This window comes from Bemisia tabaci, chromosome 7 (assembly GCF_918797505.1).
Source record: "Bemisia tabaci chromosome 7, PGI_BMITA_v3".
Taxonomy (NCBI): Eukaryota; Metazoa; Arthropoda; class Insecta; order Hemiptera; family Aleyrodidae; genus Bemisia; species Bemisia tabaci.
The window spans coordinates 40,908,752-40,932,253 of record NC_092799.1 but is presented as its reverse complement, the minus strand read 5'-3'; the positions used below and the strand labels follow the sequence as shown (position 1 = coordinate 40,932,253).

The 23,502-nt window shown below is 37.0% G+C and overlaps 2 protein-coding genes across 4 annotated transcripts in view; one reads left to right on the top strand and one right to left on the bottom strand.

Annotated features, from left to right (window-relative positions):
* The window catches only part of Swip-1 (EF-hand domain-containing protein D2 homolog Swip-1), a 69,096-nt gene extending 60,899 nt beyond the window's left edge, over positions 1-8,197 (top strand). Inside the window, exons 2-4 of the mRNA XM_019045329.2 lie at positions 2,879-3,026; positions 4,642-4,776; positions 5,121-8,197. Of these exons, the coding sequence (XP_018900874.1) occupies positions 2,879-3,026; positions 4,642-4,776; positions 5,121-5,273 (436 nt within the window). The 3' untranslated portion in view covers positions 5,274-8,197. The remainder of the gene's footprint in view (positions 1-2,878; positions 3,027-4,641; positions 4,777-5,120) is intronic.
* Positions 8,198-8,591: 394 nt separating this feature from the next.
* Ate1 (arginyltransferase 1) lies at positions 8,592-23,436 on the bottom strand. 3 transcript variants are annotated; one of them, XM_019045326.2, is made up of 11 exons: positions 23,181-23,436; positions 22,466-22,592; positions 20,735-20,850; positions 19,187-19,297; positions 17,781-17,870; positions 16,891-17,087; positions 14,894-15,043; positions 13,763-13,918; positions 10,986-11,167; positions 9,986-10,247; positions 8,592-8,907 (listed from the first exon to the last, which is right to left on the bottom strand). In XM_019045326.2, the coding sequence occupies exons 1-11, from the start codon at positions 23,272-23,274 to the stop codon at positions 8,746-8,748; spliced, it is 1,647 nt and encodes a 548-aa protein (XP_018900871.1). In that variant the 5' UTR covers positions 23,275-23,436; the 3' UTR covers positions 8,592-8,745. The 3 variants fall into 3 exon arrangements, with proteins under 3 accessions (XP_018900871.1, XP_018900872.1, XP_018900873.1); XM_019045327.2 differs by lacking the exon at positions 14,894-15,043 and having other exon boundaries at positions 23,181-23,435; XM_019045328.2 differs by lacking the exon at positions 13,763-13,918 and having other exon boundaries at positions 23,181-23,433.
* Positions 23,437-23,502: the final 66 nt, after the last annotated feature.

The window sequence follows — 23,502 nt, the reverse complement described above, 5'->3', positions numbered from 1 at the left end:
CGCCTTGGTGGATATTTTTTTACTGGAAAATTCGCACAATTCGTCAACGCTACCGTGATCTACGCAACTCTTCCAATTTTTATGTTTTCAAGGTAAACGTGATTTTAAATGCAACGTGCAAATCTTTCGAGAATAACAACCGCAGTCGTGCGCTTATTCGTGCGTTGTGCTCGGGAAAACCAAAGCGCCTGCAATTTGCGTGTATACGCAACACGGACATCCCAGGAACACGAATAGTTGCATCCAGACCTGGCCATTTAATAAGCCGCAGCGCCTTCCATTTTCTCCGCTTGTGATGCGCGAAATGCATCACTCGTTGCATTCAGACGTTGTCATTCCACGAAAATAGGGCGTTAAGCATTCACTCAGATTGAAAAAAGTTAATTAAACTTTAAGGAAATTTAAAATTTTTGGAGTCAAGAAAGAGCTAAAAAAGTCGGTGAATCGGAAAATGAAGAAATTATGGAAACACTGGAAATCATGCCGAAAAAATCCTCAGAAGGTCAGGGAATTTTCGCTCAAAAATCCTGAAAATTGACGACATTTTGAAGTTTCAGAAAATTTGTCACCCTCCCAAAGTACCCGTTGAGTAAACAGGGTGTCTACAAGTCCGGAAATACATGTAGTACTGATTTTTTAAGGGCGGTCTGGAAGTACTGAAATAGTGCGGAAATTCCGCACAAAGGTCCGGAAGTTTTTTCCTTTCCTGACATTTTTGTCGCAAACTGAGCGAGAAATTGAAATTTTTCGAATTTCGTCAATTGGAGGTACCGAAAAAGTACTGAATTTTTCCGTTGAGGAGGTACTGAATTTCTTGGGAATGTACTGAAAAAGTACGGCAGAAGTACTGATTTCTGGTCAGTCTGTTTTCGTAGACACCCTGGTAAACCGATTTCAAAAATCAGCGCGCTTCTCCACAGTCGCTCATCAGCTGTGGGAGAGATTTTCATCGAACATTTTCCAGCCGCAATACGGAATTGCTGACGCCGAGCGCGATCATATTCCGGATCCCTGCCATACCGGATTCTCTTTGTATGTCGTCGGTGCGCGAACCTGAGTGGGACGCCAGAGGCGGGGCGTGAATGATCGATTATAGATTTTTCCCCATTTGAAGCTTTGATAAAGAATCGATTATTAAAGTGTTCGATGCGAACACCCTGTTATCGATCCTTTTCCACAGGTTCAAATGGGAGATCGACGCGGGGCGCGTGAAAAAATTCCCGGGAAGCGGGAACAGGTGTCCGCGTCCGTTGCCCGGCGCTCGTGTCCCCGCTCGTCACCAGGGCGTGCGCGTCTGGAGTCTTCGCGCGTGCCACCGTCAAACGCACGCCGACTTTTTTCTTTTTTCACGCCTCTCGTCGGGCCGCACATCAAAGCGCCCGTCCTGTCGCGTCGCCGGCGTCGCATCGTCTCGCTGAAAACGAGCGTCGAGTAGCCAACACCCGCTATGGAGTAACCCGTTCGGCTCCTCGGGGTTGCCGAATCGGGGGGTAAACCGAGTCCCAAATCGCCTAGACGAGCGGAGTAGAGTTTCCAAAGACATAAAGACGGAGCGCTAAAAGCAAAAAATGAAACTTCTTTTCAACCACCTCTACTATTAATTGTGGGCAGCGTGGAACGGATAGCGCCTACAAGAATGCATGAATACTTCACGCATTGCGCCAAACACAGTGCGGTCAGCGTGAAACGCATAGCGCCTACAAGACTGCGTGAATACTTCACGCATTGCGATAAATACGGTGCGGTCTGCGCGGCGCAGCGGCGGAAGTTAAAATCATAGATCCACATTTATGTTTGTTCTCTCATAATTTTTCCCTTCATGTCTTATGAATGGAAGGCCTTGTCCACACAGAGATAGGTTTACGGAACTTAACTTTCGCGCAAAGTTCCGTGAACTTTTGCTAGGAGTGTTGACAGGGCTTTCCCAAAAAAATGTGTTCAACACGAGTAAATGCGTCTTATGCACCCCTCCCTCTGACACGTTCATTTGATAATTTTTATCGAGTTTCAAAACGAATGAGAAGGGGGCGGCAAAATACAGGCGGCCCATGGGCGGCAAGTAGGTGAATCCGGCCATGCTTTAGTAAGCGATTTTATACAGTTTTGTAGTAAATTTTAGCAGCTTGATATGTGATCTGAAGAAAGAGACTGAAAGAGAAAATGTACGCAAATTTTCAAGAAAATTCGATTTTCATCTGCAGAAATTCGGCAACAACCAAATCTTCACAGGACGGTTTTTTTTTCCAACAACGCATACTGTGCTCACATTTTAACCTCTCTCGGGCACATCAAACGCTGGTGTGGACCGTAAAAGGTCTGATCCGAGAGCAGCGCAGAGGCGCAATGCACGTAAAGAAGATACTGAAAACACTGATTTTCTTAAAGTTGCCAGTTACTCTTCAAAGGGTTTTTTACAAATTATTTTTACTCTCGATCATCTATGATACGTTTCAATAACTTATCTTCGGCATGTATCCTACACGGAAAAAATTAAATGTTGATTTAGCATTTATACTGTTAAAAAGATGTCCGACAAGTTTCAAATGCTGATTTTACAATACAAAAATGCTAACATAACATTTTAATTTGTACGTTTTGCAGTGGGCGTAGTTACGTTAGCATTTGTTAAAATGTAAAATCAGCATTTGAAACTTGTCGGACATCTTTTTAACAGTGTAAATGCTAAATCAACATTTAATTTCTTTCCGTGTACCATACACCCAGGCAAAATCAACAAATTGGTTGCGACATCGTATCAACTTCCCAAGATATAATAATGTATACATATTGTGTGCGTTGAGTTTATCTTGTTTGAACACGCTCCTCCTGTTTACTTTGCTCTTGAATATTGATTTGACTTCTCTCTTGGTTTTCGCAGTTATGATGAGGGGCGCGACGGATTTCTGGACATCGGAGAACTGAAGATAATGATGGAGAAATTGGGTGCCCCCCAGACGCATCTCGGACTCAAAGCCATGATCAAAGAAGTCGACGAGGACGGAGACAGTAAAATCAGTTTTCGAGAAGTAAGTCATCAGATTTTTGTCTCTGTTTGGGGGCATTATTGGACTTGACGTTGCAATGGACCACTAGACAAGGTACGAATTTCAGCATTCTGATACATGTTTCTTGACCAAAATTTCACGTGGGACACGATACGCACAACAAAAATTACCGAAATCAACTCCTTCCAAAGATATTTAATGATTCTTGATTTGTGAATTCAAACCACCCGCTCATGAAAACTCAAAGCTCTACGCGACTCACATCGCGCGCTAAACGTTATCATGGCAGTCTCTGCGATATGAAAATCTGGCAACCTCAATCTTGACGCTTTGGCTCAGCTATAGCAAATTGCTTATAGTTTGAACGACACATGGTGGGAAATGAACATTGCTCGATTGAGAGGCATGGTGAAACCGTTGTAGTGCGCGATTTGACTCACGTACCTAAAGCTTTGAGTCTCTTGTGAGCGGGCAGTTCAAATTCCTCGTAGCCAATGTGAAATAAAAACGTCAATATCTTCGTTAGGAGTTGGTTTCAGTAATTTTCGTTGTGTGAGTCGTGTCCTACGTGAAATTCTGGTTAAGAAACATGTATCAGATTACTTAAATTCGTACCGTGTCTAGTGGTCCATTAGGAACTACAATTTCTGGCTCAGTTTTGAAACAGCGTATGTAATACTAGTTTTCCTAAGTACCTACCTAAAGGTTTTACGAATGAACAAAAAATGGTAGTTGCCGTAGGAACACATTTTTGGAATAATGCGGACGCCGCAATGTAGGTTCTGATGAAAAAGCTCTATCTGAATTGAGATCGGGCATAGATGAACGCAACGCTCCTTCGTATGTGTATACTGTCACCAGCCGTTGGAAGGTCTAATAAGTTGCCTATCTTTACAAACGAAGGCACTTTCAAATGACCAGAGAGGAGTCCTAAGAGGTCGCACATTGCATCAAACACAGTGCGGTCAGCGTGAAACGCTTAGCACCTACAAGACTGTCCGAATACTTCACGCATAGCGCTAAACACAGTGCAGTCAGCGCGGCGCGGCGGCGGAAGTTAAAATCATTAAACTACATTTATGCTTGTTCTTTCATAATTTGTTCGTTCTGAATGGAAGGCCCTGTCCACACAGAGATAGGTTTACGGAACTTAACTTTCGCGCAAAGTTCCGTGAACTTTTGCCAGTAGTGTTAACAGGGCTTTCCCAAAAAATGTGTCCAACACGAGTAAACGCGTCTTATGCACCCCTCCCCCGCTATTGATATTTCTAAACGAATGAGAAGGGGCCGGCAAAATACAGGCGGCCCATGGGCGGCAAGTAGGTAAATCCGGCCCTGCTCGAAACTCCGTTTTTATCGAAAGAAATTTTGCAACGTCTGACGTTTTTCCTTAGCATGGCGGTATTAATGTGGTCTTGGAACAAAACCAACCATCTCATATGAGCTTTAAGGATACAAAGTAGCTTTAACCAACACCCCCCCCCCCAATAAATTATACATTCAGAAACTTAAAGCTTTCTCCCAGTAATTAATTGTTAGCTCACTTTTTTCTGCGTGCATCGTATACGTAACATCTAGCATAGGTATCTGTCTCATTGTCAGTCAACAGCTAAACGTTTTTTCATTTTGTTCACAGTTTCTGCTGATTTTCCGGAAAGCAAATGCTGGTGAGCTGCAGGAAGAAAGTGGATTAGGAAAATTAGCCAAACTGACTGAAGTTGATGTTGGTCAAGTAGGAGTTAATGGAGCAAAATCTTTCTTCGAAGCCAAGGTATTTTTCATCACTATGCTTCTTTAAAAATATGATTTTAAAAATGTGACTAGGAGATGCTCCTATAGCCTCTGAAAGGCCCAACATTCTCAACAAACCACTCTGGGGCAATGAAAAATCTTGACTATATTTGAAAATTTAAAGACAGCAGGCTTGTCTGTAGATTTTTAGTCTAAATACTTCCCTGTCTGTTCATTGACGAAGAGACTTTTATTGAACTTAAACACTGATGGAAAATTTTGAGAGTGATACTGCTCCAGTGTGATCAATTTTGATACTTTAACATTGTATGCATACAGTGTAAGCTACAGTTTTCCTATATGCAATTCTTTTGTATGTTGCAGATCGAAGAAATCAGGCGAGGAAGCAAGTTTGAGGATGAAATAAGAGAAGAACAAGAAGAGAGGCGGCGAGAAGAAGAAGAAAGGTTGAAAAGGAAAACAGCCTTTAAAGAACGGGCAGCCCTTTTCCAAAATGGGAGTGTTGAAGCACGATAAATAAATGTCACATTGTACTCAATTTGTCCGAAAATTTACCATTTAGCTTTTAAGTTTGAGTTCGGTGTGATTCGTAGATAGCACCGAGAGCAGCAAAAGTTTAAGCATTTTAAGTTCCTAGAAATTTAAAGTGTGTAACTAAACTAACTAACGAACAAAGTTTTGGCAGGTGCGCACCATCGGCTGGAGAAATATTGCGCTCCTTTTTGTGTTAGATGATTGTGGTTGATCTTTTTAGTTTGGTAGCATCCTCTTGACACGAAATTATTACAAAAGATATTCCTGTATTGTCCTTAATCATTATGAGAAATAATATTCAGTATTCACTCGGTGGATAAATAACAGTTTGCCACCAATTACCTCAACTGTGTTGAATCAGTCCAAAGTAAAAGCCAGTCTTATGTTCTAGCTGGTCTAGCCAGTTTCTTAATATTCGGAGGAATTATCCTTCTCTAAATTTTTTACTTAATTAAAAAATTCGACCTCAAACCCAGAAAGTGTTAAGGTCCAAAAGAGGATCTCAGTAGAAGAAATAAGTAATAAAACTCCCAAAACTGGCAAACAAGTTCAGAACCATGAAATTTCCAATAATCGAGGCATTTGTTTTCACTGAAAGTTAATTTTTTTTCAATTTATCTTAATTGAGTGTCAGTGTCCAATTGAATGTGCGTAGGTATTTTTTTACAACACAATTTTTACAATCTTTTAACATTTGACTAATGATGACGTTGTAAAAAAGCCTCATCTACTTATTTCCTGTATATCCTGTATCCTCCAGGAACAATTTGAAAATCGCATATTAGTTCTTTCCTTGATATCAATCTGTTGTGAATTTGATCAATTTTGCCGTGTCAATTTTTTGCTAAATCTTCATTATCGCATAGTGCTAACAATTGTGTACTTTATATCAACTTCTTATCTTTAAGTTTCATTACCTCTGCGGTGTTTTCATTGTTTTAGGTTAAATACCATCTGTAGTAATTAGTGATTTTACAATTTTTATGACTCACGGTCTTAACGGGAAGACACACTTTAACACCGCCATACTAACATAACTGTATTCAGTCATTGACGATTTAAAGTTTCTGATGTTACAGCACTCGTGCAAAGCTGTTTCGTGTATTCACAGGAGAAAAGAATCCACTTCTGAATTTTAATTCTGTATCCTGTAAGGGATTTACTTTCCACGTCATTTTAAAACCGACTGGAGCAATGTCTGTCAAAAATTTCCTAGTTATTTATGCCTGGTCTCATTAAATATAACTCATGCTGAAATTATTTTGTATACAAAACCTACCGCTAATGCCGCACCCTAATCCATTTTGCTATAGAAGAATTTCCTCTCTCATGTCTGTCACTTTATGAATTAAGTGTAAAGTCATTCAGTGCTGCTACTAAAACTATCCAAACTCACAATTTCTCATCTAATAACTGCCAGCTAGAATCAAGTGCATTACTTTTGTTGTCAAGAAACTTAACAACTATATTAAAAACTATCAAATTATGAAATAGCTAGGGCCATTAAACATTAATAAGCACTACTACCTTTTCTGTTATGATGTTCATAGCCACTAGCCATCAGTAATTTTTTTTTTTTTTTAAGTACTGATACCTTTTTTTTCTTTCTTTTTACCTCCTCGTGGAAAAAATGGTTTGCATCAGAGATACATAATGGGTATGTCAGTTGGCGTTACCTAATTATTTTGCATCCCTTACCTACCAAATTAGGGCCACAACATACCTTGGTTTGCTTCTCAGCCCTAAACCAGTAGGTATGGGACATGAAAAGTTAGGTAACCCGACCCTAATTGACCTATCCGTCTCCTGTCTCCAACGCAAACTCGTTTTTTCCGTATTTTGAGAAATTTGTACAACTTTAACTAGGCACAATTCCTCTTTATTTTAGATTAAAATTACTTAAAAATAAGATTTAACACAACCTTTTTGCTAGTCTTCGTATTTATATGTACCTACTTATTAGCAGTAATGAAGATTTTTAGGAGTGTAATCCTTTCTATTAATAATTAATTTTCAATTTAAAAGCTCAGCTAAGGCTTAGCGTTGAACCTTGGCTTTCAACTTGTGCAGTTCATAGACAAGCCAGAACGTAGAATGATAGAGATAAAAATTATAAGAATGTATATTTTTCTATACATGTTGTGACTTATGTAGTTTAATTTTGTAGTCTCAGATCTTTAGATCATATCATTTTCTTTGTTTTACTCTTGGACTTTCTTAGACGTGAAGTTTACTTTCAAATTACGAAGTTGATCAGTCATTCACAGCCAGTTTTTTTTCTAAGTGCAACATTATTTTTTTTTTATTTTTTGAAACACGGAGAACTGCATTACCCTGAATCATTTTGATACCCTGTATGAACACCATGCTTACTTTAATTCTAGATTCAGGCTTCTTTGGGAACTAATATGTAATATGTACACGAACAACCTTAATAGAAACTATTGTCCAATCAGAATGCAAACAAGTAAAATTCTCAAGCTTTGCTCCAAAGAGAACTTTCATTAAGATCATGGACAATTGACTTTTTTCTTTTAGTGAAACTTAAATCAAGTAGGTTTTTGAATGGTTGCACAAAAAGTATTACTGAATCATATCTCAAGTTTAGAATTTTTAAACATTTTAAAGATTGTACACCCATGAAAATTGATGTACAAAAAAAAGAGGAAAAAAGCAGGAGATTATACCCAAACTTAAAGCTAAAATGTATCATCTCAGTTGTAAATTTATTATTCTTTTAGTGTTTTTTTTTTTTTATTATCATTGTTAATAATGTTTTAACTGTTCAGCTAATCTAATCTTGTGTTATTTCTAAAACTTTTACAATTATTTTTGTGATCAACTGTAATCGTTTACTTGGATCAACTGTAAAATGATCTGATTCATAAAAACTGTTACCATTTAAATTGGAGTTGATTATTCTGCAAATACCTTAGTAATGACCTCTCTGAACCTCTTTCTTGGTCCAGGCAAAGAAGGATATCTTGTAGATTCTCAGTACCCTCTCGTTTTTGCCAATTGAAAGGTCTGTTACAAACTTTTAAAAGAGCAAAATGAGAAGTTCTTTCTCATAGAAAATGGCTCAAAAATCACCAAGAACAATTGGTACGATTGAATTTTTGTGAAAAAATGAGGATTGTCTACTATTTAGAGTTTTGTTTAGAGATGAAAATGAAGATTCACGATTTTTACAGCACCGTAATTGCCTAGTTCCCTTTTGCTAAATTTGATCCAATTCTCTACTAGGTGAAGGGTTCAGGCATAACAATTTTCTCAAGAAGTTAATAAAAAAGTCTGGGCTTGCGTAAAAATTCAATTATATTAATTAAAAGGAATTTCTTCTCTGAAGCTAATTCCATAAACTATGGTTAAAAAACAATAAAAAAAAACAATCTCGAGCAAAACAGAATATGCTCACAGCACGGTTCTCACTATGATACATGCTGTCTTACAGCTAATTATTCGTTCGCAGCAAGAGCATTCGATTGGCACACTTTTTACCGACTAGCATTGCGTATTCTTTTATTTTTTCGACTTCTTCGGGCTCATCTTCAAGTTGAGCTAGTCGCAAATAAGACGTAAAAGACATCACACGACTTGAGTAAAACACTGTCACCTGAAAAATAAGTAAATTGAAATCAGGGATGAGGCAAAAGACCATTTGCAGGGTTATAAGTTCTTGTAAAGTGTTTGAAAACCTGAAAAAGTCAGGGAATTTGGCCAAACCCAAAAGGTCAAGTAATTATGCTGCAGAACCTTGAAACGTTGCCTACAAGAGTAGAGAGGCCGTAACTACGATTCTGTGACATCATGCTAGTAAATGAAACTCTGCCGCGATTTAACATGTGTTCTTATGGGCATGACACATATTCCTTTTGTGCTAATATCTTTTCAGGGGTTGATCTGATGCAAAAATTCATGAGAACCTTTTTGAAAGAAGATAAAATTTCACATCAGAACACTGCCTAGTTCATGAATTACATTGTCTGATAATTGAGGAAATAAAAGCTGATCACGACTGAATACCGAAAATCGTTACCCTACTAAGATTGAAACGCACCGCTCATGCAACTTCGGCCGATCGAAGGCGGCTCTGATTGGTTGACACAGCCATTACTCTGCTAGTTTGATGTCATGAAACCGAGTAGTTACGGCCTCTCCATTCTCATAGGCAACGCTTGAAATTATTTATTCTGGTCAAGGCATTTAATTAGATTTTATCACGTCTACTCTACTGACAAAAAAGTAGAGCTTACTACCTTTAATTTCTTGAATTTTGAATTTTTTCAAATTCAAGAGACTTTGCACTGAACATTTATTGTGAGAGCATTTTCATGAGTAATTATGCCGGAGGGAAATGCTGAAAATTCAGGGAATATTGTGTTAAAGAACCCTGAAAAGTCAGGGTATTTTTAGATCGAAGAAAACTTGTAACCTTGTATGTCCTGCACTGTCACAGAACAATTACAATTTTTATGCAAAAAAATAAAGCTTCACTCTGCATCCAAGTTTAGTACCAAAAGTTCTACAAAGTCACAGGATTCATAGTTCTTCTACCTATTTCCCGTAAAGATTTTGTCTTCGCCTTCGAAAATTTCAAGTGAAGAAAGAGGTTGGTGAAACAATCAAATACTTGCACAAACCATTCTTCCTGTATAAGCTTTTTAAACTCTAAGAGGACAAGAAATACTTACTTTTCCTAAATCTGTTTCACCCTCTGTATCTGTGGCATCCAAATCTGGGTTGAACCTACAATATTGAGAACTTTCCAACTGATCAAGCTTGGCAAGGCATTCTTTAATTGGAAACCATTCGTAAGTTTCTGGACAGAGGAGAAAGGAGGGTGAGAGATTCGCTTTGTATCGCATCTTGGGACAAGAGTGAATGTAGTATCCCATGTAATAAAAGCGTAGGCTGGGCGAGAAGGCTTGCAGTGAACGGACGAACATGACTTCTCTGGAAAGACAAGAGACACAAAAATTAGAATCAAGTAAGGGAAAGGTCATGATGAAACAACTATTATTCAATAATGTATTTTGCTCTAACAGTCATCAGTTCAAAGAGTTAAGTTAAAAGTTAAGAGTTAAGTTTTCACCATACCAGAAAAATTTGCAGGAAAACTTTATTATAAAAGGGTACATATAGTAGACAAAATATTACTTTAAAATAGCAGAAAAAATCAATTTGGCACCTATATCAGATAAAAAAAAAATTTAAATCCATTTTTTTAAAAATTTTGAAAACTTTTGAAATGGGCTTTTATTTTAAATCGGTAAATCAAGCAGTATGATTGGTTTCTTGTTCTAAATTACAGCAGAGCCAAAGTTAATTTTTAAGTTGTTTTATAATATATGATTTCTTTTTTTTCTCTTTTTTTTTGTACATGAGATTCTTAATTTATAAATTCTAAATTGGCTATCGGGATGAGCAAAAAAAACACTTGATACGCGAGTTACAAGTGAAGAGTCCCCCCACTTGACAAAGTTGACATTTTGGGAAAAAGCCCCCCTCCCTGGCCCCTCCTGGAGGATTGTGGGGTCATGATCACCCCCCTCCCCTCATAAAAAAGGTTTTCCCCCTTAAGGATAAGGACAACGGTCCAAATCAGAACACATTAACTCAAAAATTGAAAAATTGATGGTTGGTGGAGCGTTTTTTTGGCCCAACCCGGTGTAGACCAAAAATACTATGTACCTTAGAGATCCATAGGTGCCCAGTGTCAGATCCTTGTAGTCTGGGTCATAAAAAAAATAAACAGATGATACACATTTTGGTAAAATATCCAAGACTCCCACTGCTATTAATTTCCCATCCAACCAATATTGTTGGTGAAAAGATCCATAACCTTTGGGAGGACTTCCATTGCCTAGTTTAAACTGAGAAAAAAAGAATATGTTATGAAAAAAGCATAAAATTATAATGGACCACTAGACAAGGTACAAAATTAAGCATTCTGATACATGTCTCTCAACCAAAATTTCATGTAGAACACAATTCAAGGAACAAAAATTACTGAAACTAACTCCTATCCAAGATATTTAATGATTCTTGACGCATGAATTCAAACCTCCCGCTCATGAAAACTCAGGGGTCTGCGTGTGTCAAATTGCACACTAAACGTTACCATGGCAGTCTCTGCAATACAAAAATATATTAGCCTCAATCATAACGCTTTGGCTCAGCTATAGTAATTTGTTTGCACTTTGAACAATAAAGGGAGGGAAAGGAACAATACTCGATTTAGAAGCCTGCCAAAACCCTTGTAAAGTGTGATTTGACTCACTTAGGGTATTGAGTTTCTTGTGACCGGGCAATTCGAATTTTCCGTGCCCAGTGTACAATAAAAACGTTGATATCTTAGTAAGGAGTTAATTTCAGTAATTTTCAATGAGAAAATCATGTTCTACGTGAAATTCCGTTTAGAAACATGTAACAGAAGGCTTAAATTCGTACCTTGTCTGGTGGTCCATTAAGTATAAAGAGGAATGAAAAGAGGATATGAAGCAGAGTTTGATGCCTTTCAGCCATAAAAGATAATGAACAAGATAAATAAAACAAAAATTTCTATTCTTCACTTGATAATTTTCATGAATTTATGATGAGATATTTCAAAAACTTCAAGAGCCCATAATGGACCACTAGACAAGGTACAAATTTAAGCATTCTGATACATGTTTCCTAACCAGAAGTTCACGTAGAACACGATACGCGTAACGAAAATTACTGAAACCAACTCCTAATGGAGTTATTAACATTTTTATTTCACATTGGTTACGAGGAATTTGAACTGCCCGCTCACAATGAGACTCAAAGCTCTACGCGAGTCAAATCGCGCACTACAACGGTTTCAGCATGCCTCTCAATTGAGCAATGTTCATTTCCCACCTTATGTTTTTCAAACTATAAGTAATTTGCTATAGCTGAGCCAGAGCGTCAAGATTGAGGTTGCCAGATTTTTTTATCGCAGAGACGATCATGATAACGTTTAGCGCGCGATATGAATCACGTAGAGCATTGAGTTTTCATGAGCGGGTGGTTTCAATTCATGCACCAATAATCATTAAATATCTTCGGAAGGAGTTGATTTCTGTAATTTTCGTTGTGCGCATCCTGTTTTACATGAAATTTTGGTGAAGAAACATGTATCAGAATGCTGAAATTCGTACCTTGTCTAGTGGTCCATTACAAAATAATCCATAACTACCCTTTCAGTATCATTAAAAAATAAATGGTTGTGCATGGGAATATACTCAATTGACGAAAAATATTATATTTTTTCTCATATTCCACATTACATCTAAGTTAAAAATGATGTTCATTAAAATCAGAATGCTGGCATTGTATGGAAACAGTCCAAGATAATGAGCAACAGTATAGTCTCTCTTCACTAGCACCCTCTGTCCCTGTGCCACAAGAAGTGAGAGCCAATGTCTACCTGTTTTCTTCATTACCGACTCAATTTTAACAGTCTTGAGATGAAATCTCAGTTAGAAAAGCGACAACTTGGCATCTCGAGTTAGAGCAATGCAATTGACCAATTTCATGGTACATCAGCACTCGAGTTTCAGCATGCGTCCTCCTTTGTGGACTTTTTTACAAAAGGACTCAAGACTTGAATGGATTACGGCATTAAAATTGCCAAGATAATATAAAAGAAAATGAGACACCTATAACAGTAGAGCATTTAAATAATCATCCATTAACTCTCATTTTGAACTGCTAACTAAAGTAGTTTGGATTTTGATTTTTAATATTTTGTTTTAAATTATTTAAATACTAAGAGGATCTTAATCTACTAGAAATGAAAGATTTCATTCATGAGGCAAACATACAACAAAGAATTATTGGGGAACTGCTAAATCTAACGCTAAGTTTCATTGAAACTGAGAGCAATCTAAAAATGGGCTATCTAAACCAGAATTCATAGAAATAATAACCAAAAAAAGACTGGATTCTGTCAAACTTGAAGCTTTAACTGAAAAATTTGGAGACAATTCTTAAAAAATTTGAGCTAAAATTCTTCAGGATGCACTGCGTCTCAACTCATAATGTAATTATTTTTGTAAAACCCAAACTGTAAAAACTCTACAGATTTATTAATATTATTCATTACAATGAATTTAGCACGCAAAACCATGGATTGGAGACAACAGCAGAAGTTACTAGACAACCTCATTACCTTCACTGTAATTTGCATAACTTGCATTTGATGAAAAAAATCTTTCGAACGCGCCTTCAAAATAAAAGTATATGAAAAACGAGCTTTTTATAAGTATCTCCTATGACTTGAGGAATTAACTTCTGTCAGATTTCCACAAGAATTTATATCATCTTAACTTGAAAATAGAAAATAATGCCTGATTCCTGGTTCATCTGTGTTAAATCTCCTTAAAAGTTGAAAAGTTTCTTATGGGACTCCTGGGCTGGTAGCGGTGATACAGAAACTCAACATAGTGAGAGAAAGAACATACCTTCAGTGGAGAAAGGACTAGAAATTCAGAGTAAGATTTTCGCGTGCACTCCTCAGGAGGGTCGTTATGGACAGCCATTTGATACTTAGTGTAAAGAGCCCAGCTCACATCAAACGTTTCCTCAAACTCTTCTGAGCGAGTTCTCACCAATTTTATCTTAACAGAATCAAATTTAAAAATGAAAGGATATTAATATTTTAATAGGAGATGCACAGTTAGTAAATAACTCAAGAATGATTCACTTCTGAAAAACATTGTTCTTTTTTACAGTTTCAGGCACAAACCAAAAAAAAAGCTGGGAATTCTTTTTATAAAAACAGGGATTTTCAAACAATGGTTCGCTTCGTCGGAGATGACACAGATATAACCAGACAAATTTGAGACACACGGCACAGGTAAATGATCCATGTTTTGTTCGGTGTAGAGATTAACAGAAAATGTTACATACTCAAAAACAACCAGAAATATCCAAACAAGGACTTCAACTTTCAGGAGTATGCCACAGAACAGAGAATAGGATCATCGTTTTTATGCCCTCGATTAACTCCCTTGCCCTTTGACTTAATTTTTAATAACAATTGAGACAGGATTCCTTTAAGGTATAAAAACAACCAAGGAAGGAAATTAGGGGGAATAATCTGAAAAACAGGATAGGGAAAAATGTTCTGACTTTTATGAAATCCAGATGTGAGTTTCTTCTGAAACCTGCGTATGTTTGCCTCATGATTGAAAGTACTGTGACTTTGCAAAAGATTCTACAGCAAATATTTATCGAGCCTAATTTTTGTTTGCTTGATTTTGAAAAAATGTTTTTTCTCAACTCAAAAAAAAAAAAAAAAAAAAAAAATTGTTCAACTGTTGCACTTTCTGTCTGAGAATTTCACTGAACTGCATTACCTTTTTAAAATAATATAATTGAGTCAAGATAATCAATTACAGGTATTTAAAGATTTTCTTACACTGAAATATTGGAGCTTCATCAAGAAAATGCAATTTTATGAAAAATTGTGACTCTCCTGAAATTTAGTTTGGGTAATGATCAAGAGATACCATTCAAGCAAACAAGAATTGGCAACTTCTAATATTTGCTTCGTTGAACAGCTTGAATCGCTTTCAACAGAAACCAAGTACCTGAAGCGGTGAGTCAACAAGGAAGCGCGTAAACTGGCGCATGGAGCATCGCTCAGGGGGATCTTTGTGAATTGTTGTTTGGTACTTTTGGTAAATCTCGTACTCTGCTTCCTTACAGGAACTCAGCTCGCTACTAGCTATTGTTCGCACCTACACATCATTAATTGCTGTTTAAATTCACAAAAATAACTCATCCGGGTGAAAAAATGTTAAAGGCTACATAAAACTGGGAAAATAACATGAATGACAAACGAGTCTTTCAGTAACTTTAGATAACAAGCAAACCAAATGAAGGTAAATTATTATTTTTTTTTTTTTTTTTTTTTTTTTTTTTTTACTCTTTCTTTTGCTTCTGAATTACCGAAATATTATTCTTTTCCAAGGATTTTGGTGCAAATATTCATTGACTGATGGAAAAGAGAGCATAGGGGTGTTCTAATGATATAATTGAATTTTTCCAAAGATTTGTCGAGAGACGAGAATTCGGAAAATTAAATTTTTACAAGAGCACTCAGAACCAGAGGTGCAAAGAAGCTCAATGCTTTTCCGCAAAATAAATTGGTTTTCCCCATTTTTACCAAAATGTATAAATTACTTTCTCCCAGAAGATTAAAATCATATTCCTCCCAAGAAATTTTACCTTTTCACCTCAACGATTTTGTTGAAACAAAAAATACAAAAAGAATCTGACAGCCTTACTGTTCTCTTCTCCACGCTCAAAAATCTCCTCATTCCCTTGGACCAAGCTGGATGCATGATCCAGAATCCCTACATTCTTTTTCTCAACCTTGTGCAACAAACTTTCCTATGAGAACCGAAAATTGAAAGGATGGAAAATGATATAAAGAATGAAAAATACATACTTATAAAGGTTATAAATAAAAACATACAGGGTGAAGTACAGAGCAATCATCAATGGACTGATTACCAAAAGGTGGAGTTACGGGATGGGTTGACAAATGAAAAACAAAACAGAAGCAAGAACCTGTGTCCATGGAAAAACTGGACTTCCTAAACAGATGAAAGCGTTTAGAGGACCTACATTTTTTCGACTGCTTTCATACAATTTTGAGAAAATTTGTAAAGAAACAATTTAAGCCTTGGATTCTTTGAAAGAATCTCTCAACTTCAGCCTTTAAGATATAATAAACTTAAGTACTTATCAGACTCCGCTTTAGATAGTCAAATAGATATAATCATTACATATTTTATCCTAGCAAAATGCAACTAGTGTAGTTATCAACAATTTTCAGAAAAAATGTTGTCGATAGTTGCAACATTTTTGAAATCAAAAATAAAAAATATTTAGAGTAAGAGCCAAGTTGGGGCGGAAAAGAAATCTGATGATCTCATGATTTTTAGCAAAGAAGATGAAAATTTTCCTATCACTACTTTTCTGGAGGCAACGTCTTTTGGGGCCACTTGCTTTAACTTTCGAATACTTTGATGTACTCCAGGAAAAATGAAATTTCAGTGGTGAGAAGCATCTGAAATATTTTTTTTTGGATTGAGAACACCCAATGCTCAAAATGTAGGGCATTCAAAACTTAGTTGAGTAATTGTTTCCAATTTTCCACAGAACTCCAAGTTTTTCTGAACACTAAAAGAAAACTTAATTGTATTCCACAAAAATTCCATGGAGAAGGAATTTTTTGCTGATCCAACGACATTTCTTAAGGTTTCCTCTGATGTCAAAATAATTCCCTGATGAGTCCCAGCATCCCTAGATTTTCAATCCTATAGACCCTGATACTTGGGAAAAAATTTGATTGTCTGATAAACTGGTGCAAAATGGACTGATAAACACCCTTGAAAACACAGTCATCATTTCAAATTCAGCTAGAGGGAGTTATTGAATATTACCACTTATCTGCAATTCCTAAACCCTTTAAATCTATATTCTAGATTTAGACTGGCATGCATCATTGTGCGTAGTTGCCTCAGTGCTTCGTTGAATTTCATGTGGGAACAAAATATTTTAAAAAACTAAAACAAACCTCTAATCGGTGTGCAGGATTCTCTGGCATAGGTGCATTTACAAAATCTTCTACCCCTTTTGGCTGTGATTTCTTCAGCCGATTTTCTTTCATCAATGCCTCAGCCTCTTCTGGAGTCATTCCTTGACTTATGAGTTTTTGTTTTTTCCTTTCTCTCCTTTTGAATTTTGCTTTTCCGCAAACTCTGGTACTTAATTCTGAAATAGTAAAGAGCAATTATACACCAAAACAAAAGGGCTTGTTTTGTTCGTCATTCTTCACCTGCGCAGATTATGATGATAAACATAAATTGACTAATGAGCAGACCAGATCATATTTGCAAGAAACAAAACATCTCCTATTTTTATTTTGTAAAACTTAGATTTAATATTATCTATGCAATAAGAGTTACAAAAAAAATCACTCTACGATCTGCTTGGTCATTGAAATTAGCATTACGGCAGCAGCATTATTTTTGAACAATTAGATTATAAATTCTGAGTGACCTTGGGAACTTGAGAGGTTCTGTCTAAATTTTTGAAGACCATCTCCAATTTTATGTCATATTTAACATTTCTGATCTGAAGGAGCTTCAAATCTTAAATTTCATTTTTGATGCGAAAAATTTTTAAAAAATTCAAGCAGGTACACACAGATTCTTTTCTGTGACATGATATACAAATTTACTCTGTTCAAATAAGAAAATTCATAATTTCAGCATGTAATATTAAGAACCTGCATACACCTGCATACCTGGTTACATTTCAAAAATCTGATGAAAGCAGGATTATCTTGGAGGTTAATGAAGGAAGAAAGGGGCTATTTAAGGAGCCACTCTGAATACGGCCCTAAATCTTAAATCCCTTTAACAAGCATACTCAATTCTAATTATTTCAACATGGACCACTTACCGCTTGGAGCTAACTTGGTTTCTAAAGATTTGGGTTTTGTGGATTCTTCTGTTTCCATTTTCATACTTTCAGATAATTTAGTTTTCTTTGCTAAAAACGACAAAAAAATAGAAAACATGTTAGTAGTTACTCGACTGCATTCATTTTTCATCCTGACGAGGGTGAAGGTTGGGGAAGAAAATGTATTGTTTGTAAGGAGGCCACGGTGAACTTCTTGCATAAACTACTAAATGTTTCCAATTGAGGATTTGTCAGGTAACATACGTGGCACAACATCCACATCTTTTTTCAGAACTTTAAAAAGAAAAGAAAAATATATCATCCCCAAGATCTAAGTCTCGACGCGGGGGAAGAGAAAAGATTCAAAATAACGATACTATAAAATCAGTGCTTCATTATTTTCTTCACAGATTGTTAACTGCGAGGATTTTAGTTACCCTTTGATCCAGAGAATAAACATTAGAGACCCCAAACTGCTTTCTCTACAGGGTAAAAGTAAATTTTTGGAAGTTGATACTAAAATTCGCCTAATGCAGGATAACTGATGACCGAAATGTGAGCAATCTGGTTCGTAAACAAGACCACTTTTGACAAAACTTGCTTTGCCAACTGCTTGGTCTGCCATTTATCAGTCATCATTGAGCAAAAAGTATTATCAAGAAGTTGTTCATCCATCATTATTGCGCAAAAAATAACGCTGATCATCAAACTTAACTTTCGCCTCATCCAATTAAATTGCTGAAATTAAGCAAGCAGGATCTCTAAATACATTTTCTCCTGGCCCTAATAAGACTCCAATTAAGTCTGGTAAATTAGCTTATTTTTGTCTTGAAAATTTTTGTTGTTTCCTTCCTGCTACAACCTAGAGATACTGCCAAAATATTGCACAATTAAGGTGATTCGTCAAGCTCAAGTGACGTGGACAAGCTGGCATGCCATATATCGCATTGATTAGGTCAAAAATCTCAGCAGATTTTGAATTTTTAGCAAAAAAAAGCCGATAGCCCCTCCACATTAGCCTAAAGATCATTCTAAACCCAAAAATTGGGAAAATTCAGGGAAATGAAAGCAGAATAGTGTTTAGAAAAAACCTCGCATTCGATTCAGCTATCGATTTCTGTACCGAGTGTGAGGTTTTTATCCAAACACTATTCTGCTTTCATTCCTCTGAATTTTGCTGATTTTTGGGTTTAAAATGATTCTTTAGGCTCATGTGCAGGGGCTGTAGTCCTTTTTTTGCTAAAAATTCAAAATCTGCCGAGATTTTTGACCTAATCAATGAGATATATCGCATGCCAGTTCGACCACGTCACTTGAGCTTGACGAATCACCTTAAGAATTAACTCAGAAGAAGGACAAAATTCGACTTAATTTATATCAGAGCTTAATAATCACAAAACCCTTACAGTGTAAAATTGATCCTTCAGCAGGTGATCCAGCATCTATTTGGATACTAGAAGTTTCAATTTGAGATCGCCTTTCTTGTGGAATATCCTGAATCAGTTCTACTGCACCACCTGAGAATTAAAAATACATGCGTAGTTAGACGCATACTTCTCCTGCTGAATCTCTAATTATACATAATTAGAATGATTGATAAAATGCTCAGAACAAAATAGGCAAATAGTAGACATATGTATCAAGCAACTTTTCCATTTGGATAAACAGGTATTGACACAGAAAAAAATTAATGAGGACACCACAATAGTTGAGTTTTTTAAAATGTGTCACTTGATCACCATGACAAATTGCTATTCCTGTGCCATCTGGAACTGATATTTGAAATCATTTGATAAAACTTCATAAAATGATAACAAATAGGGTGTTCTAAAAGTTTCAGTTTTTGGTTTGTGGTTTGTGCAAGGCTTTAGATTGAATCCATGGCTATAAAGCAAGACTTTGTGCAGGTCTAGGATTTAAAACAACCAAAGTACAGTATTTCAAAAATAAAGAGTACATTGAGTATGTGTGCGCATCTATTAACCAAGAAATTCAAGGCGGGGAAAGCAAACAATCAAACCTTTCATGGGAAAAAGAATGCAACAGAGAGAGAATAAGTGATGACAGTTAGGCACGCAAGAGCAGTTTCTATAAAATGAACAGTATCTCACATATTGGCATACCAGCTCAGTCAGTCGGATCAGAGTTTGCAGTTGCGCAATCGTTTCTCACCTTTTTGATAAACGCTGACATAAAGAAAAAGCAATGATCATCTTACTAAACATTTATCAGTTCTCTGTAGTAAGTGCCTTTCACTGAAATACACTGAAAATGATAACTAATGACAAAATTTTGCTATTTCTTGAAGTTTGCATTCATCATGAACATTAGAAATGCCTGCACATGCTGGTCTTGTTTTAAAGTTAACTCCCTTCTGCTGCATTCTTTTTTCCGTAAAAGTTTTCATTTTTCGCGTTCCTTGCTTTGAGCTTTTTTATTGAAACACAAGAGGCTGGAAAAACATGAGAGTATGATTTCTTTACACACTGGAACGTTGTCACTTTGGTAATAATAAAATTAGATACCTGCAGAAGGTCTTGTTTTAAAGTTAAGAATTAGATCAAGAGCCTCAAGCAAACAGTATTGTGATTAGCCTTTACCTTTTATCCAAAAACAAAAAGCGTGCAGTGCTTTTCTATGCACTTATCCAAAGTAAAAGGCTTCACCCTGAAAAAAAATCGGTACTCCCTTTTCATAAAAGAAAATCCTTCCTTCGATAAGGAATGAAAAGGTAAAAGATATCGGTACCTGAAAGCAAAAATAAAACCAACTTTCGGATTTGCAAAAAGACACTACATCTAAAGCCTTTTCAAGTTCAATTACTGGTTTCATTAGGAGACAAAATCATGCCATAGAATTCTTTCCTTGTATTCTCAGTGACTTTCTTCTTTTTCTAATATCCCTTGTTGCAATCAAGTTTTTTGTTCCTCGGAAAAGTATATTAAAAATCTTACCCGGAGAGGAATCTCGAATTGATGATCGCTTCCTATCACCTGTCGCCAAGAATCGATGCATTTGCTTGAGAATTTTTTTATGGGATTTTGCTAACCTGAATTCTAGAGCTGCACATCTGCAAAATTGAGCAAGCGAACTCTCTCAATAATCAACATATTGACAGGCTAAAAGCTCTGCATGAATAAAGACCAAAAATAATACAAAGAAATAAATATAAAACATCTTCGAGGGGGGAGGGGGGTAATAGGGGATGCTGGTGTGTAATGGGAGGGAAAGGGACTTATAGCAATGTACAGTGCTTTGGCGCTGAGCGAGTGGCGCAAAACCCGGTTTACGTACACAAAACAGTGAATACCTTAGAAAAGATAGGTAGGATCTCTTTCCCCTGAGAATTATTTTTCAGCATGATATGCTTGACGCCTCATAATAATCTCAAATGTTAAATTCATTTTTTTAAAATGAGGTATGAAACGAGCGAAAATATTGCGTCAAAATTTCCGGTGACTGAAGAAAATCCGCGGAAATTGTTTAGAAAAACTTTATTTGCCTTTCGAAACAAGAATGATTAAAAATGAGACATTATTTGAGGTCTGCAACGTTGCAGTCGGAGCTAAATACGCTTCCTTACGCGTGTAGGAAAGGATATTTGAACTCATTCACGGCAGGCGCAGTGATACGACTATTCGACCACGGGTGTAAGCATGTTGCTGCCAGCCGGATTGAAGGCGCGCCAAACTCCAGCAATAACTCGGGTCCCGTCCCGTGCGATCTCCCTGGCTGGCGCGCCGCTAAAATCGCATGAAAAGGGAGGACTGCATGTCATTATGCTTGCCTCTCTGTCCCGTTTTTACCACAATTTGAGTGAAAGTGTATCCCTGAATATTAACGATTCAGAATCTCGGATTGGGTAGATTAAATTCATTGTTTCAAAATGACGCATGAAACAAGCGAAAATGTTGCGTCAAAATTTCCGGCGAATAAAGAAAATCCGCGGAAATTCTTTGGAAAAACTGTATTTGCCTTTCGTAACAAGAATGATTAAAAATAAGACATTATTTGAGGTCTGAAACGTTGCAGTCGGAGCTAAATAAACTTCCTTACGCGTGTAGGAAAGGATATTTGAACTCATTTACGGCAGGCGCAGTGATACGACTATTCGACCACGGGTGTAAGCATGTTGCTGCCAGCCGGATTGAAGGCGCGCCACACTCCAGCAATTACTCGGGTCCTGTCCCGTGCGATCTCCTTGGCTGGCGCGCCGCTAAAATCGCCGCAAAGGGAGGACTGCACGTCATTATCCTTGCCTCTCTGTCCCGTTGTTACCACAATTTGAGTGAAAGTGTATCCCTGAATTGTAACGATTCAGAATCTCGGATTGGGTCTATAAAATTCATTTTTTCAAAATGACGTATGAAACGAGCGAAAATGTTGCGTCAAAATTTCCGGCAACTGAAGAAAATCCGCGGAAATTGTTTAGAAAATCGCCTGAAAAGGGAGGACTGCACGTCATTATCCTTGCCTCTCTGTCCCGTTTTCACCACAATTTGAGTGAGAGTGTATCCCTGAATTGTAACGATTCAGAAACTCGGATAGGGGCTACACTGGTTTGACTAGGAGTCACTCCCCAGTAAAAAATTGTTGTGTCCCTTCCTGACATAGTCAGACTGTCTGATAGGGGCAATGTAAGTTGCAAAAGTAGCGTCCTTCATGAGCGTACATAAATAACTTACTTGATAGTATACATAGGACAGCATGTTTCATTCATTGTAGGTTTGTAACAATAGCTGCCACTCCTTCGCCATCCCCGGTCTATAAGACACTGGTAATCTTCCACCGACATTTGATGTGCCCACATTCCTAGAAACACACCAGTACTATTAATGCACAATTCTCCTTAATCCCTCAAATTCTCATAATGATGAAGGATAATTGACTGAAAAATCATCATCAGGATTCAGAGCCGCACATAGGTAAAGAACGAGTAGAAGCGGTACTCTATTACAGGTTGCTCCAGTTTACATAAAGGCGCCGCTGCACCCCCTGGCTGTCTTGCCTCAGTTACCTCACGCACGTTAAGTTGAACCGCATGCACGGTTAAAATTGGATTACATGTCCATGGTAGGAATTTGCGCTATTCCTTGATTCATAAGCTTGAAACTACTACCTATGCTTCTTTGAGTTTTTAAATGTGGGTCATTTCCTGCATCTCAATTCAACGCATAGAGATAGAAAAAGAAATGACACCCTTTAAAGGGCTCATCTTCAGAGGTGATCTGTTAGTGCCATCATCATGATGAAAAAAGTACAAACTGTTTTCTTCAGCTATGAAACTGCACAACCATCAAATAGCAGCAGTGGCTATTCATAGTGTAGTTTTAGTCCCTTCATGCTGATCTAAGAAACTAACTCTAAACACATACAATAAGAAAATACAAACTTAAGTACCATGCCTGATGATTGAGTCAGTTTTTTTACAATAACCACAGCGATACTTCCTGTCATCGGAATGAAATTCCACAATGGATAAATCTGGAGCCATTATTGCACTTGAGACAGAGACTGGTTATGATTTGTAACGTTACCGACGAGAATAGAAGAGTTGAACACTGCAAAGGATAATAGAAAGTAAATTTTAAAATGTGTAGAAAAAGTTAAAATTAGTACAGATTACAGAAAAGAGATTCAGACAAAGCATAAACACTGATAAAAAACACGCACACGGAGACAAAGATGTCCTGCTCCAATGCTCCCGTTCCATTGGTTCTTG

Coding starts and splice junctions, on each gene's coding strand:
- Ate1 (XM_019045326.2), bottom strand. CDS start 23,274: ATGGCTCCAGATTTATCCATTGTGGAATTTCATTCCGATGACAGGAAG. Junction 20,851..22,465: donor TGTCCTATGTATACTATCAA/GTAAGTTATTTA, acceptor TCAATTTTGCAG/ATGTGCAGCTCTAGAATTCA. Junction 8,908..9,985: donor GTGAAACAGATTTAGGAAAA/GTAAGTATTTCT, acceptor CTTATTTTTCAG/GTGACAGTGTTTTACTCAAG.